General features: G+C 36.6%; 1 protein-coding gene across 10 annotated transcripts in view; it reads left to right on the top strand.

Annotated features, from left to right (window-relative positions):
• PXK (PX domain containing serine/threonine kinase like) overlaps positions 1-19390 on the top strand; it is a 58886-nt gene that overhangs the window by 23567 nt on the left and 15929 nt on the right. For all 10 annotated transcript variants that reach the window (XM_087953678.1, XM_087953677.1, XM_087953684.1 and 7 more), the window contains 13 exons: positions 4340-4526; positions 5573-5650; positions 6697-6770; positions 8793-8867; positions 9383-9487; positions 10690-10791; positions 11802-11963; positions 13625-13742; positions 14481-14559; positions 15542-15590; positions 17560-17637; positions 18001-18087; positions 19081-19150. In XM_087953678.1, coding sequence (XP_087809804.1) covers positions 4340-4526; positions 5573-5650; positions 6697-6770; positions 8793-8867; positions 9383-9487; positions 10690-10791; positions 11802-11963; positions 13625-13742; positions 14481-14559; positions 15542-15590; positions 17560-17637; positions 18001-18087; positions 19081-19150 — 1264 coding nt within the window. The remainder of the gene's footprint in view (positions 1-4339; positions 4527-5572; positions 5651-6696; positions 6771-8792; positions 8868-9382; positions 9488-10689; positions 10792-11801; positions 11964-13624; positions 13743-14480; positions 14560-15541; positions 15591-17559; positions 17638-18000; positions 18088-19080; positions 19151-19390) is intronic.

Below are 19390 nucleotides of genomic sequence, written 5' to 3'. Positions count from 1 at the left end.
CCGAGCTTGCTGCTCTTTCCATCAGACAGGACCTTTGTTCCTTTCACGATGATAGGGTTGTTCTTCGTCTGGACCCCTCATTTATTCCGAAGGTTAACACCTGGTTTCACAGGTCCCAGGACATTGTTTTGCCTGACTTCTGTCCTCTCCCACACCATGACTTAGAGCGGCAGTGGCACACGCTAGACGTAAGAAGAGCTCTTAGAATATACATTAAGCGCACTTCCTCCTTCAGGAAGTCAGAAGCCATGTTTGTTTCCTTTTTCCCTTCTCACTTGGGGCACAAGGCCTCTTCTCCTACTATTAGCAGGTGGGTCAGGTCTTGCATTGAGCAGGCCTACAAATCTGCTGCCCTTCCAGTTCCCCGAGGCCTGGGCGACCCAAGCATCCTTGGAGGAGATTTGTCGGGCCACATGGACATCCCCGTCTCCTTTCATCAGACACTACCGTCTGGATGCTTTTGCCTCGGCGACTGCAGCCTTCGGCAGACGGGTGCTTCAACGAGTGGTTCCACAGTCGGTGTGATGAGCCAGACGAGGACATGCCCGTGGACAATGCAGGCTTTGGTATGTCCCATCCTGGGCTCTCGATGCAGCATGGAGGAGAATGGGCGTTGGTAGAAGTTACCGTGAACGCCCTTTCTATCTATGCTGCGAGAGAGCCCAGCCCCTCCCTTGATTTGTCCGGAGAGGGTAAGACATATTTCTGTATTTATTTTGGGCTTTCAGAGACACCTTTCAGTCTGTCAAGTATCTTCACCAAAGCTGGGGTCTCTCCCGGGGGCTGGCTTTTATATCTTAGTACAGACTCAGCTATGATGTCATAGGAAGGAGTCAACCCATCCTGGGCTCTCTCGCAGCATAGATAGAAAGGGCGTTCACGGTAACTTCTACCAACGCCCATTTTATATTGTTTCATTGGGAATCTGAGAGACCATTAGATATTGGAGGCTTTCATCTCTATGCATGTCCTTTCATAGTGGTGGTCATTTATTGTTGCTTACGCTATTCTGAAAGTAATGGCAATCAAGTAACAAGATAAATCTACAGGACTATAAGCGTAATATAATTTATGTCACTTCTGGGACTGACTGACTTAAATTCATTGTTTCCATGGGAAGGTGAAAATTTTAACAAGTGAGAAGAAATTTTTTTAACCTGCCATCTTCCTCTTTGGTTGTAATGAATGAACAAGACACTAGATGCACTATTCTAAAAATCAATATTTTTTCTGCGTTGGCATCAGTAAACAATTTCTTTTAAAAGAACTTCCTCCAACACTGAGTACAGTTTGTTTTTTAGATTGTTCCTAAGTTCAAGGATAATTATGCTCTTTCACAATAGTACTGCAATTCAGTACTATAAGTAATTATTGCTACACTACTTTTTTGGATAAAGGTTGTGTAACACACAGCGGACATGATAGCATGGACTTAAAGCATTAACAAATTTTCCTGAGGGATGTATAATGATGACTCTGAATCCTGTCTCTGTATACATCCCTGCTTTTTCTGATCAACACGGGCATCCTGGAAGTTAATCATTCCAGCTTTGTTCAGACTTAGATAAATATAACAGAAATATAAAACATTTCCTCAGCTAGCTTCAGCAGAATTTATTGTTATTTCAAAACTGTTGAGAAATGCATTAATCAAATGTATGATTTCCTTTTCTGAGAATGATTTCAGAGTTTCTGTCAAAAACATTCCTGCGATTAAGGGAAGAAACAGTTCTGCTGTACTCACAAAAGCTCTGAACTTTCCTTCCTGTTTCTGTATGAACTGATAATCTGGGTTGTTTTTTATCCTTTTTCCTTTCTTTTCCCTTTTTGAAAAGAAATAGCTGTTTCTGAAAATAATTAAGTGTACCTTAAGACCCCAAAACACCCTAATTCACCCCCATCCTTTGCATCTTGAGGATACCTTTCTTTACATCAATATCAAAAAAACTTCCATCCCATTATAAATATTAATTTTGTGTTATGTGCTAGAAGTGAAGTTATTCTCCATATTCTATAACAGTGAATGACTTAAGGGTTAAGTGGTTTTTAAAATGTAGATTTATTAAAAATTTGGTGGAATGTAACAACAAAAATATAAACAAACCAAAACAGTACAACAGTACTAAAGAAATAAAAAGGGACCATAAAATATGGATCCTTTTTATTTCTAGCAGCATAGAACTAATTAATATAGAATCAGTTCTTTAGTATATTATTACAGTTAGACTATGTAAAATCATTGCTCCATCTTTTCATTTTTAATATATCTATACATTTCCAAAATTGATAAGCAGCACATCTTGTGAATCTACTCTGTAACATCTGGATTATAAATTTCTTCTCTACAGTGTACAAGATTATTCCCTTTGCCAAACCCCAGGCTTCAAAAGAGTTATTTCATATGTTTAGTTTAATTCATTAATCACATCTACATCTTTAATTGCTATGATGTTCTCTGAATTACATTAATGTATATAATGAGTCAAAAAAAGAGCTAAAAAGGTGGATGAGTTAGCGATAATAGAAGTACGTCACAATGTAAACCATTTTCCCTAGAACTAGCAGTTCTAAGATCTTTAATTGTTTTCCCTTAATATGAAAGAATGAGTCAAACACTGACAGGAAATAATTTTGAAATCTTTTCTATAGTTTTTGCTAAAGATATAGAGACTGCTGACATGCACAGTCTATCTTCATTCCACTTTCCCCCCCAAAAAAACCAAGGTTTTGACCAAAAGCTGCCATACTGTTTCATTTGCTTTACGTGATGTAGTTTCTTCAGGTGACATAAAACCATCAGAGTATATTTAGGAATGTATCTTTGCTTTGTTACTAAAACCAGCCATTTTATTGCTAATGAATTAATATAAATCTTTAATCGGAAGCCTTTATTCTTTGTAGGGCAAAGAGAACCTTTGACCCTCTCATGTTACTGAACAGCATCCTTCACTACGTCCTGATAGACTTAGACTTAGAATAACTTTATTGTCCCTTTGAATGTACTCTAATCGGCATACATTAAAATGAAATTTCATTGCATACAACTCTCAAAGGGTGGTTAGATCTGTGGGAAGATATACATAATCATTGATTTAGGACTACAATTAAGCCCCAAATTTCTGTTGCTAAGCAAGATAGATGTTAAGTAAATTTTACCTCATTCTTGCCACAATTGTTAAGTGAATCACTGCAGTTGTTAGGTTAGTTACACAGTTGTTAAACGAATCTGGCTCCCCCATTGACTTTACTTGTCAGAATGTTGCAAAAGTTGATTACACGACCCTGGAATACTGCAACCATCATAAATATGAACCAGTCTCCAATCATTCAAATGTTGATCACATGACCATGGGGATGCTGCAATTGTCATAACTGATAAATGGTCATAAGTCACTTTTTTCAGTGCCGTTATAACTTTGAACAGGTACTGAACCATAAGTTGAGGATTATGGGTATACCTTCTTATAGAAACCAACATGCTTCGTTTATCAAGACATTTGAAGTCATATGTTGTGGCCTATCGGCCGCCGGCCCCTCCAGCAGCTGAATTAGAGGAGGAGGAAGTGTGGGTGTCAGGATCAGCATCAAGGCAACCTGAGAGCTCTGAAGGGAAAGAGAGAATGGAGCTGAGAGAGAGAGAGAGAGAGAGAGAGAGAGAGATAAGAAGAGAGATGGAGACTGGGCCGTCTGTCAGCCCCCAGGTCTGGAGGTGGCTGATGAGGAAGAGGAGGAACAACTGGGTCCAGTACTTGACATGCGGATGTACAGAAAGCAGAGGAGAGGAGAGCAGTGGAAATCTGCGAGCCGATCCTTGGGATGGAAGAGCCACTGCTGTTTGCGAAGCCCCACCCTAGCTTTGGGGATAAAAGGCAGGGGGCGGAGATGAATAGATGTGGCAGACATCTATTCATCTTCCAGCCAGATGGACTTGTTAGCCTCCATTGAGAGAGAAACTTTTTGCCAGGGCTGCTGGCACTCTGAATCAAGGAATCTTTGAGTTAATTTCAGAGGGTGGGTCGTGTTTGGGGAGCTGGGTCAGAACACCATGATTTTCTGTAAGTTTGGTTCATTGAAAGAGCCACAGCGCCTAATTTACATTTAAGCTAGAAACCATCAGAAAGACTATGTTAGTGTATTGCAGTAAACCAGCAAACCATCATTGAGTCGCCATGGGCAAATAGGCGGCAACAACAAACAAACAAACAAATAAAGTTTTTGCAATGTATGAACCCAGTCAATACTTTCGTAAGATGGGATATTGGTTGCATTTTTTTGTTGCAGATGTAAAGAACTATATTTTGTACTAGTAGTTTTCACTAGGCCTGTTCTTGTTTTCAAGATTTCTGCTCTTAGCCTACCTCTTCCTCCCAAAAAATTGATTGGAAATATGGACCGTGAATTCATTGCTGAAAGACAGAAGGGCCTTCAGAACTATCTCAATGTGATTACTTCGAATCATATCCTATCCAACTGTGAACTAGTAAAAAAATTTCTGGATCCAAACAGCTATTCTATTAATTACACTGGTAAGGAGACAATTTTGAAAATTATTTATTGAAAAATCAAATATTTCAAACAGCACAGATATCATTACCTATTTCCTCTCCTTTCTCCAGAAGAATGCAAGACTAGTTCTCTGCATATCTGAAACTAATGAAGTGAAAATATGTCAGTTCTGTCAACTCATGGAATTGCCAGCACTATAGACGTGATGTCCTTGTTGGTCTATTTTACTAAAGCATTTCACAGCTCAAGGATTTCACCCCCACTGAGCATTGCTTTCATGTTCAAAGATGAAACACCTGAACGCAGTAGGATGATCTGAGAGTGGAATGCTGCCTGTAGCTTTTGAATTTCCTGGACTCCCTTGTGATTCTGGCTTCAGTGTTTATTCACGGAATGTTATCATTACTGAACTCCATGCTGGCAAATCATACTAAAGGAAATTTAGTGAATAGTATATATTTCAGGCAGATGAGACATTATCCTCGCATTTGATCTTAATGTGTCCTTTCAAAAAATAATTGGAAACTGTTATAGAATATCTTGCTGTATCTCATGCAGGATTTTCTGTGCCTGGATTCTGTATATCTCTAAACATGTCTCTCAGTTTGCAATGTTTCTCACTTCTTGGCATGGCTGGCTGGGGGGAAGCCCATACATGCTTATTAATTCACTGAACCAGCATGATAGAAAATATGTGTTGCCTTACAGAAATATAAGAATATAAGAAATATACAAATATTTTCTCAAGATCTGATACATGCATGCCTATGTACAAAATCCAGGGCTTTTTTGGCCACACAAATTATACATGTATTTTCTAGTATTTTGTATTGATGAAATTGGAAAAATATGTTATGATACCTTCATCCATATTGTTTGAAAATTCCTCCTATATCATGTTGTTTGTAGATATACTTTCCAATTTTAGTTTAACCTTTATCAGCCAACCTAGAGATAACTTACTATTGAATGTTGGCACACAGATAAAATTTTAAAGTTGAAATTAACTTTACTGTAGACATTTGTCAATATTGAAATAGCATTTTTGAAATCCCTCTCTCTGCAGAAATTGCCTTACAGCATGTTTCAATGTTTTTTCGGTCGGAACCAAAGTGGGAAGTGGTAGAACCATTAAAAGATATTGGTAAGAACATTAGTTTTATTAGATATGTAACATTCGTTATACATCACAGACATCAGAATATGTTGTTGCTCTGTCCACCTCTATATTGTGTTTTGTGTTGTAACATAGATTGCTTTGTAAGCAAACATAGAGAGCATACTTGATGCAATTCCTGATTGTCAGAATCAAGATTCTGCTGCCATTTGATTTATCCTTATAGATCCACCTCTAGACTTCAACAGGGGACAAAGGATTTAAATCCCCAAATTATCTTTCTTCCCTACTTCCACCAAGCAGAGTCCTAATCTATAAAACAAACATTTACAAATTGCTGTGTTTTTGTATCTTCCTTGGACCTTACGTCAAAGTGTCTTTCCGGTCTTTAAGATCTTAGTAACTGGAAGTGTGGACTGGACCCTTATCCCATATTATGCTACTGAATGTTAAATTTTGCACCGTATTTTAAAACAGCAGCTCTCCTTTTTATTTTGGAATGTGCCTTGTTGAATTGTACAGTCAGAAGTAAAAAAATTAAAATGTTTTTTTCAATGCTACTATAGGTAGTCCTCGACTTACAACATTACAACAGCTACACTGTAACTTTGCAAAGTGACCTATGGCCGTTTTTCACACTTAGTACCATTGCAGAATCCCCGTGGTCACGTGATCAAAATTCAAACGCTTGGCAACTGACTCATATTTACAACGGTTGCAGTGTCCCGGGGTCACATGTTCCAACCTTCTGACAAGCGAAGTCCATGGGGAGCCAGATTCACATAACAACCATGTTACTAACTTTATAACTGCAGTGATTCGCTTAACTGTGGCAAGAAAGGTCATAAAATGGGGCAAAACTCACTTAACTGTTTAGCTTAGCAACCGAAATTTTGGGCTCAATTGTGATCATAAGTCGAGGACTACTTGTAATACCCCTCTCTCCCCTTCTTCCTCTCTCTATTTCTGTCTCTTGTGTATGCCCCCACATTCTCACAAGTGTATTACATTGCATGATGTACAGCAGTTACAACTAATTTTAACATATTTTGATGAATTATATGGTTTTTCAGGCTGGAGGATCCGAAAGAAGTATTTCTTAATGAAGATTAAGAATCAACCAAAGGAGCGACTAGTCCTAAGTTGGGTTAGTTTGTTTTTTGTGTAGGGGGGGGGGGGCATTATCTCTTACCAAAATTGCAACCTTGATTTTTGCTTTATGTGCATGAGACTAACTTTTAAAAGAAAACTCTGAACACTGTCTCTAAAGTTAAGCAACTACTGTGCCATTGTAAAGAGTTTAGTGAGGAAATATTTTGGGGAAAATATGAAATAGTGGTTGTAAAGGCACTTAAAAAACAATTGCATCATCTAGAGAACCAAGAAAACATGAGACAGGAACTGAAAATAGATCCATTTTGATTTTTTTTTAAAATCCTCTTCTATTTTATATACATACAGTGTGTCAGTTGGTTACGTATCTTTTGTGCTATACTTTTGTAGTCATTTACTCACAATTTATATCAATCTTCACATTGTCAAACTAACATATGTTTATATATTTATCAGTTATTAATCATCCATGACTAAACTATTTATTCCATCATTTTATACGTGATGTTCCACATTTTATCTTAAAATTTATGTTATACTTTTAACCAGTGGTTGTATATATCTGTATTATGTTTTATATCAATCTATTAGATTTCTATCACAAAATTATCTAGTCTATTATATTACCATGCCTTTTTATCCAACCATTGATAAAACAAATCCCATATCATATAAAATTGCTTATCTTCTTATTCTCTAACTTCAAATGTCAGTTTACTCATTTCAGCAGTTTAGTCATTTTGATTTTCTTTAGTATAAGATAGAAGAAAAACTAGGACAGGCTTTCAAGAATCTATTATTATATCTTACAACGATAAAATATGATTCTTGGTATTCCTGCAGGTCTGTTTCTTGACCTTGGTTATCTTGAAGAGTTGATTTTTGTGAGAAGATATTAATCGGCAGAGAGATTAGACAACATATTCAGTCAGGTTATAATTTGTACAGTACTGATAATATAATTTGTACAGTACTGATTTGCTAAATCAACATTATACAAAAATAATGGAGTGCTAGATAATTTGTTTACTGTAAAGAAAAAATAACCCTGCCTCCTGACGTTAAGAATGAGGAATATAAAGAGACCACCTTGTGTTGATTGGCAATTATTCTGTTGCTAAACTGGGAAAGCAATTGGAGAAATGGAAAACAAGTGCTAAATAAGAGACGGGTAGTGTACGACTTATGACTGGTTGCTTAGCAACTGTTTGAGGGTACCAACCTAGCTGGAAAAGGGTGCTTATGACCTGGATCTGAAGTTCCAATGATCTCCTTCCCCCTTCCTGCGGTCACATGACTTCACTTCAGGCACTTGGCAACTTGGCCGCTATTCCCCCTCATCATGTGACAGTGTTTGTGATTGACTAGCACTTCTGGTTTTGGGCCAAACCATACCAATGTGAAACAATAGGTTCATCCTTACAACCACCTTGTTCTTTTAATGTCTGCGCATTTGCATTTAACGGTTGCTGCATTCACTTAACCAACCCTGCAAAAACATTGTAAAATCTGGGTCGGTCATGCTTTACAACTGTTATGACTTATTTATTTGGAAAATTTATATTGCCGCCTACTTGGTCACAGCGACTCAAGGGGGCTTACAGGAAATAAAAACCTATGACTGTCATAGGCTACATTACAGTAGTAATTTGAGGATTAGCGAGGTTAGCTGGTTCCTTCCTCTACAATCTTTGCAAGTTATGTTATGTTATGTAGCATATGGATCCTGAACACTGTGACAATATTTTCTGTTGCATTCCTAGACGTATTCTGTTTTTAGAATCAGTTAAAACTCCCTCCGTGACAAGCAAAATTCCTTCTTCTGTCTTGTCCAGTTGCATTTACAAAAGAGGGAAAATGGGATTTATATAATCATTTGGGATCATATAAATGGGATTTATATGATCATTTTATCTGCTTTCACATATCTCAAGTGTTTCTGTATTCTTAAGGGAGAAAAATCAATTTTTGAATGACGTCAAAAGTAAATGTTTAAATAATTTAAACATAGCAATATTTTTATGCATCACATCATTTAATATATAAATATTTTTAGGCTGACCTGGGTCCAGATAAATATTTAGCTGACAGAGATCTTCAATGTGCTGTCAAGCTTCTTTCTTCCTGTTCGGTAAGTAGTTAATTAGCTTTAAACAGGCAAATATGTATTTGTACATAGATTACTTAGAGGTCACCAATGAAGATTTGTCCATGATTCATTTTGATTTTAGAGACTGGCCTATAGATTACCATCTGAGTTAACCTATGAAGAAGAAACCCTGATTCTTCGTAATGATCTCTTGTCCTTATCTCATTTCCTCCCAATCTTCCAGTTGCAGATTTTCACTAGAAGATTTTTATTTTATGTTTTAAAAATGAAAGCTTTTTTCTGCCTTAAGCTCAGAGACTAAAGTTGTATTACTACTTCACATCTATAATATGACTAGTATTAGTCTGTATGCTTCAAGCCAACTTAGACAAAAGTTTTATCAAAGCCTACTTAAAGTATATTTTGAATTGCAATCGTATGCACTCCAATGCAGGACTTAGTCTCATTTAAGTTGCTGAGGAATGGGGATTGGGAAACATTTTATGTAAATATGTATTCCATGAAGGTAATGTTAATTCATTTTCTTTTCTGGACAGCATCCTTATATTTACAAAATCATTTTTGCCACAGCCAGTGAATCTTCTGCACTAGTAATTAGACACTTCAGTGAAAAAGGAACTCTAAAAGACCTTATTTATAAGGTAATGTGCATAACATGGCTTTGGCGATATAATTTATACATTTGCAACATGTACTGTATATTTAGGATTTAACTGATTAAGAGTACAGCTTAATTAATATATTTGCTTTGGTGTTACCTTTTGTTTTGTGGTATTCTATCATCCTCTGTGTTTGTAAGTGTAAACCATCCAGAGATGCTGGGAGATGTAAACATTTAATAAATTAATAACAGTTCTTCTGTTTTGTGGGCAGTAAAATACACATAAATTTATCCTCCCTTTCTATAATAGGCACTCTGGGGAATTTCATCTCCCAGCATCTTTAACCTTGGTTTTGAAGAAGAGATTAGATTGTCAGCTATGTGATTCATTGCTGCCACATAGCTGGAGAAAGTGGGAAGGGAGTGATGTTAATTGAGTAGCTCTTAGTAGACAAAATATAATTCTTTTGATAGTTCAAGGTTAAAGCTTGTGGCGCAGAAAGAATCGGAACTTACTTTGGGATTGGTTCATGTGATGTGATAATGAGTAAAAAGGGGATGGTTTGTAGGTTGGGATAGTGTGGGAAGTCCGGGGAAACTTTTAGTTTTGGAATTCCACAGAATGTGCCAGGTGCTATTCTAATAAGAGTACTTTGAGATTATGTTTGTCTTGGAGTTACTGACAGGAATAGATTTTCCCTGGAACGCTGACATAGATAACCATTTGTCTGAAATGGTATAGGGTTTCCTGCTTGAGTAGGGAGGAGGGGGTTGGACTAGAAGACCTCCAAGGTCCCTCCTGACTCCAAGGTAAATCCTGATTCATTAGATACACATATACACATACATAGTCATTTGGCTGAGATGGCGACTATAAAAATTGAATAAATAAATAAATATACACAACATTGAGCTGGAAAGTGCCATCTTCAGGGGCATTTTCTCTTTTATCCAAGAGACAGGCTCTGCACTTAATATTGCCTCTGTTATTATACTGGTGTCTCAAACCAAAGTAAATTCTTGTGTTCTTTTAAAAGTCTTGTTTAATGTACAAATAAACCTACATTTCTGGGATACCCAGGGAATTTCAACATTCATTAATGATTAACCATATTTAAATAGTTAAAGAAATCATAGTTGAGGTGTGTCAATTCTGAATCTTTTTATCTGCTATTAGCAATAGGATCTTTTGTTATATATATATTTGAAACTTGTAACCATAATAGGGATTTCTTTTGAAAGGCAAAACCAAAAGATCCGTTTCTGAAGAAGTACTGCAACCCGAAGAAAATTCAAGGTCTTGAACTCCAACAAATTAAAACATTTGGCCGACAAATATTGGAGGTAAAAAAGATTTAATCCTCTACATGAATTTTTATATGGTTTCAAGTCATGATCAGTTGAAAGACCAAAAAAATTACATCTGTCAGAGGCTGATAACAAGTGTACCAAACACTATATTTCACTGTACCATTGTAACATTATATAAGTTAAAATCACAACTTTTGTGTCTAAACCTCCCGCCCCTCCAGCTTTTTAGAGAATTTTGTCCTTTCTTGTTATACTTAGGATAAAAAAAAAGTATTGAAAGAAATGACACTAGATCCTTCTCTAAATCATCTGATATATCTTAGTTATATAAATAAAACTAATCAAAAAATTCAGAAGGGAGATATGCCAAATTTGGAACACAGTGTTGGCTTTAGAGGGAAACAATATAGCCTGCTATGGATAACATGAGATGAAACTTTGATACAGGTAATCCTCGACTTAGAACCAGGGGTGGCATACGACAGGGTTAACTACTGGTTCGGGATTTATGAGCTTCCCTGCACGCTGTGAGCCGCGCGCCTGTAAATGGTCATCAGCATGCTGTGTGCAGAGACACAGCCTTTGAAACAGTCCTGTTTTCCTGCTTTTGTAACTGCAGCTGTGCCTTGTTCGGCAGCTGAAGTTGAAAAATCAGGAAATAAAGATCAGGTAAGAGCCCGGGTGGGCAAAAACATCAGCAGACATAGAACCGGTTTTATGTCTGCTGCTCTTCAGAGCTACCGGTTCTACAGAGGTGGACAGAACCGGTAGAAACCCACCCCTGCTTATAACCATCACTAAACCCAGAATTAATTATAAGTCGTAGAGGTTGTTAAGCTGACTACCATATGACTGTGCCTGATTTTGCAACCTTTTTGTAGTAGTCATTAAGCGAATCCTTGCTCATTAAATGAATGCCATCTGTTTTCCCCAGTGGGTGTTTTTAGCATTTGAAGCTGGGATATCTCTATGGCAAAATGCTGTAGATGGATGTTTATTTTCTGATTGTCAGACTGAAACATTTTTTGTGTTTGGTGTTCTAGGTCTTAAAGTTCTTGCATGAGAAAGGATTCCCATATGGTCACCTTCATGCTTCCAATGTTGTGTTGGAAGGGGACACGTGTAGATTACTGGATTTGGAGAATTCTCTACTGGGGCTCCCGTCCTTCTACCGATCCTACTTCACACAATTCCGTAAAATTAATGTAAGTGCAAGCAAATATCTTTGCAGATGGGAATTAATTTTGAATGTGATACATGCCAATAGTCTATTTAAAACAAAGCAAACCATTTTCTAATGTTGCGAGAAAAGTAATTTAATCCAAGAAGCATACAGAAATGTTGGATTGGTTCATATATTATGCTTCTCTAAGGTAGTTTAATCATGTACCCTGGTTCCTATGACCAATGGGTTGAGTGGGCCTATTGAGAGCTTAACAACTCCATATAAACATGAAGTACAAAGTAAATCATACATTTCTGGCCTTTTGTGTTCAACATGAAGAGTTCATCTTTCAGTTTAGGAAGAAAAAGAACAGGAAATTTTACACAAATGGCGACTAGAAGCATCAGAATAAGAACTATTATCTTCTAACTGAAATGCAGTTTTACAGTCCCGTTTTTTTCCAGATTAATCTTCTAGTGCACAAGAAGCATACAGTTGCAATTCATTGGCTGCACAAATGCCAGTTGTCTTTTCCTAAAGATGTAGTTATGGAGACCTCACTTATTAAATGAGATGCACAACCTGTAGTCCAAAGGCCAAAATTTATCTTGGAAAGATAAATTTTAATTTATATTTTGGCGTAGTTAGTTTGTGGGCATGATTTGCAAGACACAACTCGGATGGGTGTAATTTTTGTGTTTCAAAATTGTGCATCCTAGTATTATGCGATTAAGGATAATAACAGTTTGCGGAGGGATTTTTTTAAGTAACTAGGAAAGGCTTTCTAGCTCTGTTATAATGCTAATCCTAAAATCACCTATTTTTGTGTAAGAGCTCTTTCAGAGAGACAGAGGATATCTTGACTTGTACTTCATATTTATAATTAAAAGTCTTATTGAACAAACGGTGTAAAAATGTATCAGTGTTCTTTTGTTCGAGTTTCTTAAGAGCCAGCAGAATCTCCTAAATATATATGAATCTTCTTACATTACAGTACTGTATTCTAGAGGCCTCCAAACTTGGCAACTTTAAGACTTGTGGACTGTAACTCCCAGAATTACCCAGCCAGCATGCTGGGTGAGAAATTCCGAGAGTTGGAAGTCCACAAGTCTTAAAGTTGCCAAGTTTGGAGACCCCTGCACTACTTCAAAGATCTGTTTGTTCAATTTATAATTATTGTAATCCATCAGAAACACTGCTCCAAGTAACTAACAATATATTTTAAGAGACAAAATTATAATAACAACGTAAATTGAATAATTAAAATACACTAAAAGGATACTGTTGAGCATGAATACCAAATGCCTACAAAAATAGGAACATTTTCATAGGATTTACTATTTTGGTAGGAGATTGGATTTTGTAAGCTACCTAAAATCTGCTGGAACAGGCAACCTTAATTTAAATAAATAAAAAAATTCCAAAGTATGGAGTAGTCTCCCACAGTTCCATCTCTTTTGTTTTCATCAAGCATTCTCCATGTATGGGACTAGAAAAATTAGGTGTCCCAAATATCTTCAATCTCCACTTTAGCAAGATTTTGCTCTAAATAAGTCCATGTGTATTGATGTTTACCATTCATACTTTTAAATTTACCCCCACACATAATTGGGTCCTAAATGTTCAGCATCACTCATCCAAACTGAGAATGTGATATTGTTAAATTATTCTACCAAGTCTGTTTTGTTTTCATTCTTGTAGACTTTAGAAGCTATAGATGTACACTGCTTTGGACATTTGCTATACGAAATGACATATGGGAGACCCCCAGATTCTATTCCCATGGATAGCTTCCCTCCTGCACCATCCATGTCTGTAGGTCAGTGAAAAACTTGGATCAATGCTCATCTTATTTTAAACAGAAACATGAATTATTCATATAATTTTAATCCATATGTTAAGGCTAAGATATAAGTCAAAGCACATGAGAGAGTAGAATCATCTCCTGATAGAATCAAGGGTATATCCCAAGCGCCATAGGCAAGAATAGGAATAGAATAGGAATAGGATAACGAGTTGGAAGGGAGGTCTTGGAGGTCTTCTAGTCCAACCCCCTGCTTAGGGAGGAAACCCTACACTACTTCAGACAAATGATTATCCAACATCTTTTTAAAAACTTCCAGTGTTGGAGCATTTACAACTTCTGGAGGCAAGTTGCTCCACTGATTAATTGTTCTAACTGTCATGAAATTTCTCCTTAGTTCTAGGTTGCTTCTTTCCTTGATTAGTTTCCACCCATTGCTTCTTTGTCCTGCCCTCAGGTGCTTAGAATACTTAGGCTACATAGATATTTTTCTGTAATGAAAAGCTAGATCTTGGGGCTGGTGGTAGGAGATGTGTGGAGGAAAGTTTTAATCTGTCGCCCCCAGTTCTCTCCCAATATGTGATTGTAGCCTGTACAATAAATTTTATCTTTTGCTAACTTAAAAGTCAATGAAGCCTCTGAGCCAAGTTCATAATCTAATTTTTAAAAAGATACTGTAAGGCCTATATGAGAATGGTGCATTGTGTCCAACTTTATATTAGAATCTCTGTTCCTCCTCTCTTCTCTTTTTAGTGACTGTTTTAGAATCTGTTATTTCTCCTGAGGCCATGAAGAACGGTATGCCAACTGTCTCCAGGCTGCTACAAATGCCGTAAGTCTACAGCAAAAAAGTAGAGCATTGAGATATTGAGAAATGATTTGAAGAACCAGAAACCTAAGCAGAATATAAGTCCTCAACTTATGACCATAATTGGGCCCAACATTTCTGTTGTTACTTCAAGCCAGTTTGTCAGTGTTCCAGGGAACCTCCACTCCAATCAGTAACTCCGAGACAAGCATAATCTCAAAAGTACCTTTATTAGAATAGCACCTGGCACATCTGTGGAATATCGAAACTAAAAGTTTTCCCCAGACTTCCCACAATGTCCCAACTTACAATCCATTCCCTTTTTCCATCATCACATCACATGGACCAATCAGGATCCGTCCCAGTGTAAGATCCTTTTTTCATCCTGTGCCTTAACCTTGAACTAACAGCAGAGTTTTATTTTGTCTACTTAGAACTACTCAATAGAAATCACCCCCTCCCACTTTCTCAAACTATATGGCAGCGTGGAATATGGTTTCCAAAGCGGACACAGTTATTAGGTCAATTTTTGCCCCATTTTACCACCTTTTTGCCACAGATGTTAAGCAAATCATTACAGTTGTTAAGTGGATCATGGCTTTCCCCATTGACTTTGCTTGTCAGAAGCTGACTGGGAAGGTTACAAATGATGATTACACGATGCTGGGATGGTGCAATTGGCATAAGTACATGCCAGTTGCCAAGTCCTCAAATTTTGATCATGTGACCACGAGGAGGCTGCAACAGTTGTAAATGGGAAAACCAGTCCCTAGTCACTTTTTTTTCAGTGCTGTTGTCACTTCGACCGTCACTAAAATAATGGTTATAAGTCGGAAGACTACCTATATAGACTTTGATTGAAGCTGCAGTGCCCGACTAGTTTAAAATCACGTACATTTCCTGTAAGTTTGTGCAAAAGGAACAATTTAAGTCAAAGTGCAAATTGTAAGATGGTTATGCTTTCTTCTAGGTAACTTGATTTTTTTTTTTAAAAAATTTCCATTAGGTTATTCAGTGATGTTCTTCTAACAAATTCAGAAAAAACACAGTTTAAGGTACAGTTTGAATGATATTATTTGGTTTGGGTAGTATGTTTTATCTAGCAGTGCTTCACACAACATCCTATTATTAGCTCATTGTTATCTCTCCAGCAATTAATTGTTCTAGATCGTTATGTCATTTTAGGTCACTTTCACATTAGGATTCTGCATCTGCTTCAAAACAGCACCAGACTTTGATCTTTTCGGGATTTTAGCAATTCTGTAGTGCTAAACTGACTTAATCCTAACTTAGTTTCTATATATTTTTCTTTTATTTCTCCAATAATTTTGAACTTCCATAAAAATCACTCCACCCTTTCTCTGTTTTAATTTTAACTGCCCTTTGCTCTCTTTGACCACATTCTTTGAAACTATAACTTTCTCTTTGTACAATTTATATCATTTTCTTTCCTCTTTATCTATCTTTCACTTGTGGGCCTTTTTCTCATCAATGTCTCCCACTTTATCATTCCATTCCACAGCCTTTTGTATATTTCTTAGTAGCATAATTTAACATCTTCTGTTGCATTCTGTAAACATTTCTTTTTCATTTTTGTCCCGTGAAGTTTCCATGCCCATTTCCCATTCATTCTATTCTATTGGGGGAGAAATTTGTCTCCTACTACTTTTTCATACAAAACTTGTACTTTCATTTCCTGAAGTTCCTCCGCTTTCACTTTTTTCACCGTTTTCCTTTTTCTCGTGTTTTTTTTCTAAAGCCTGATGTTCATGCTATCAAGAAATGAATGAATGGTGTGTCCCACAAAACCTCTGATCACACTTGTGCCTTCTACTAAGTCTGCCATGTATTCAAAACAAACCAATTTTATTCTAAACCATTCCTCTCTTTTATTTTGGAGTTTCTAAACAGACTAGTAATCCTTTTCCACTCATTTCATAGGAACTCTCAGTTTGGTCTAGTGGTTAAGGAATGAGGCTAGAAAGCAGGAGACTGTGAGTTTTAGTCCAGCTGTAGCTATGAAAGCCATCTGGGTGATTTTGGGCCACCCACTCCCTCTCAGCCCACCTCACCTCACCGGATTGTTGTTGTGTGGAAAATAGGAGGAAAGCATCTTGGATATGTTTGCTCCCTTCAGTTAATTATGAAAATAATGAAGGCAGGATATAAATAAATACTCATTTTCATACAATTCATTTGTATGTCAGAATGAATGAAAAGCTTTTTCCTTGGATCTTATTTGTTCACAATGATGCACTTTTTTCTCCTAAAACTCATATCTGGTTCTTTTGTTATATCTTTCACGAGAGTTTAACATGCCTATAACACCTCTCTGATTTCCTACCGCATCTATAACAATCTTGGTGGTTCCTGTGTTCTAACATACATATTAGCATATTTATTTTTAATTAAAGCTATGCTTGTACTTTCTTGCACGAATTCATCAACTCTACAACACAGGATTGCATTCAGACCTTTTCCATTTCTCCGCTTTTAGCATCACAGAGACCCACTCTTTCTCACTCTTTCATGTGATAATTCATGCTGTTTACAGTTTACTTTGCTTACATTCCAAGTTGCAATACAGCATTCTACTAGGCATGAGCATCACGAGATGGACCATAAATATTGAACTCTGGTACCCATTGTGACTTCACTGAATTGAGACTTTCACATAACATGGTTCAGTAAGACAGGGGAGGAATAGAATGGAATAAAATAGAATGGAACAAAAATTACCATTTTTGAAATCATTAATAAACTTAACTGATTCTTCCTTTTATTTCAGTAAATATTTTCACTACTGCAATATTTAGTTCTTCTGCTTCTGATCTTACTTTACCCTTCTTTATGGAGAGAAAATCCCGCTTTGTATTAAATTAATCAGAATAAATTTGCCTCTTATGCAAAGATAAGCCCTTTTTTTTGCCACAGTGCTTCCTTTGATTATTAATTAACATGGAAATATCCATAGGGTGTCGGTTTCTATGACTGTAATTTTGAAAACTTTTCTCTCTTTATCAGATTCCAGCCAAATTAAAAGAAGCTTTAAGAATTGCCAAAGAATGTATAGAGAAGAGGCTAGTAGAAGAACAGAAACTGGTAACTTACCAATTTTATTCTATGCTCCCATAGTTAAAATCTGTAATATGCTGTAATAAGAAGCACAGCAAATAACGTGCAAACATGATTGCCTGTGTTTTCATGGAGAGGCCTGTCCTCTACTTAACGAAACAATGACAGCAGCATTAGATGACTGTTCTTGAGGATTCATCCATTTGATAAAAAGAAACAAAAGTCATTTTAAGAAAAAAAAAGTCTCTGACAAGATGGGCAGCATAGAAATTTAATAAACAAACCAACCAACCAATAAATAAATGTACCAAAGGAGATTTAAGGAGACATTAGTGTTTAAAATGTAGCATGCTTTGTCCTAAGTCCATACTTTTCTTTTCCCCCTGAAAGATTCATCAGCACAGAAGATTGACAAGAGCTCAGTCGCATCATGGGTCAGAGGAAGAGAAAAAAAAGAGGAAAATATTGGCACGGAAAGTAAGCCCCAGCCCAATTTAAAATAAACGCAGCATATTTCCAACCAGTTTTCTTATCAAATATTTAAACAATCATGAACTACTATATCAACTCTTCCCTTGAAGAATTTGAAGTACTGTAGAAAATTTGAAAAGTGAATTTCTTTTCTTCCAAAATCTAGTGAGAAAAACCATATAGTTTTTGGGGATAACCTGGGATTTAGATATTTGGATATTGCCATTCCTCGTTGACTTGCAATAACCCTATGTCACCTGTACTCCTTTCTTAAGATAAAGTTATAGTTTCATTTTTTTTTTGTGTAGAAATGCTCATCAAAAGATAGACATTATATCCTGAAATAGCAGCTCTCAGTGTGTATTAGTCATCTGATATTCATGTGGCATATCACATTATTCTGAGCCAGTTTAGTACTCCTAGAAAGAGTTTTCCATGAAAAAAATCCGCACTTGCAGGAAATTTTCTGCTCCTGTAAAGTGACACCTATCTCTTTTCCACATTATCTGCATAAGGAAAAAATGTCAGTTATCAAATGTGATGATATGGGAAGACTTGGACTCCAAGTTTTAATGCAACTTTAATGCTGATGAGCAGCAACTGCAGTTAAACTTTGGTGTTCATTTACTATTCATAGTCTGCAAACCCAAACCATGCTTAATTGTACAGTAAATGCTAACAGGGTTAACATTACTTAAATTAGAATGGAATGGAATGAATGGCAGATTAAAATCAAGAATGATTCTCATGGCTAGTGCTACCAATCAAAATCTTTAATCCCCTTTCATACTTTTCTTTTTGGTAACTTAGGAAATCAGAAAAAATGGATAGAAAGCAAGGAAGGGCTACAAGTGGGAGACAGTTTAATTATTCTTAGGAAAGTTCTTGGAAGAAAAAGGAGTTGTGTAATAAAACCTTATCCGGTAGCAACCTGGTGTATGAATAGCAATTTATCAAGCAAACGGAAACTAATGAATCTTTTCTTTCTGCTGTTTGAAGAAATCTAAACGCTCAGCCTTTGAGAGTGGAGAGGATCAATCGATGAAATACAGCAACTCAAACAATTCAGGTAACCAAGTGTGGCTTTTCCTGTGATACATGGCACCAAAGTGATCTATTTTTGTCATAGAGATAGTCTCGAGACTTGCTGTTGTTCAGGTTGTGGCGTGGGGAAGCTTTCTTCGTAATGGTAGCTCCAATATATACAGGTGAAACTTGAAAAATTAGAATATCGTGCAAAAGTTCATTTATTTCAGTAATGCAACTTAAAAGGTGAAACTAATATATGAGATAGACTCATTACATGCAA

This window comes from Notechis scutatus, chromosome 2 (genome assembly GCF_049901735.1).
Source record: "Notechis scutatus isolate UNSWTSFEM ecotype Mainland chromosome 2, rNotScu1.2, whole genome shotgun sequence".
Taxonomy (NCBI): domain Eukaryota; kingdom Metazoa; phylum Chordata; class Lepidosauria; order Squamata; family Elapidae; genus Notechis; species Notechis scutatus.
This window is presented reverse-complemented; position numbering and strand designations above follow the sequence as displayed.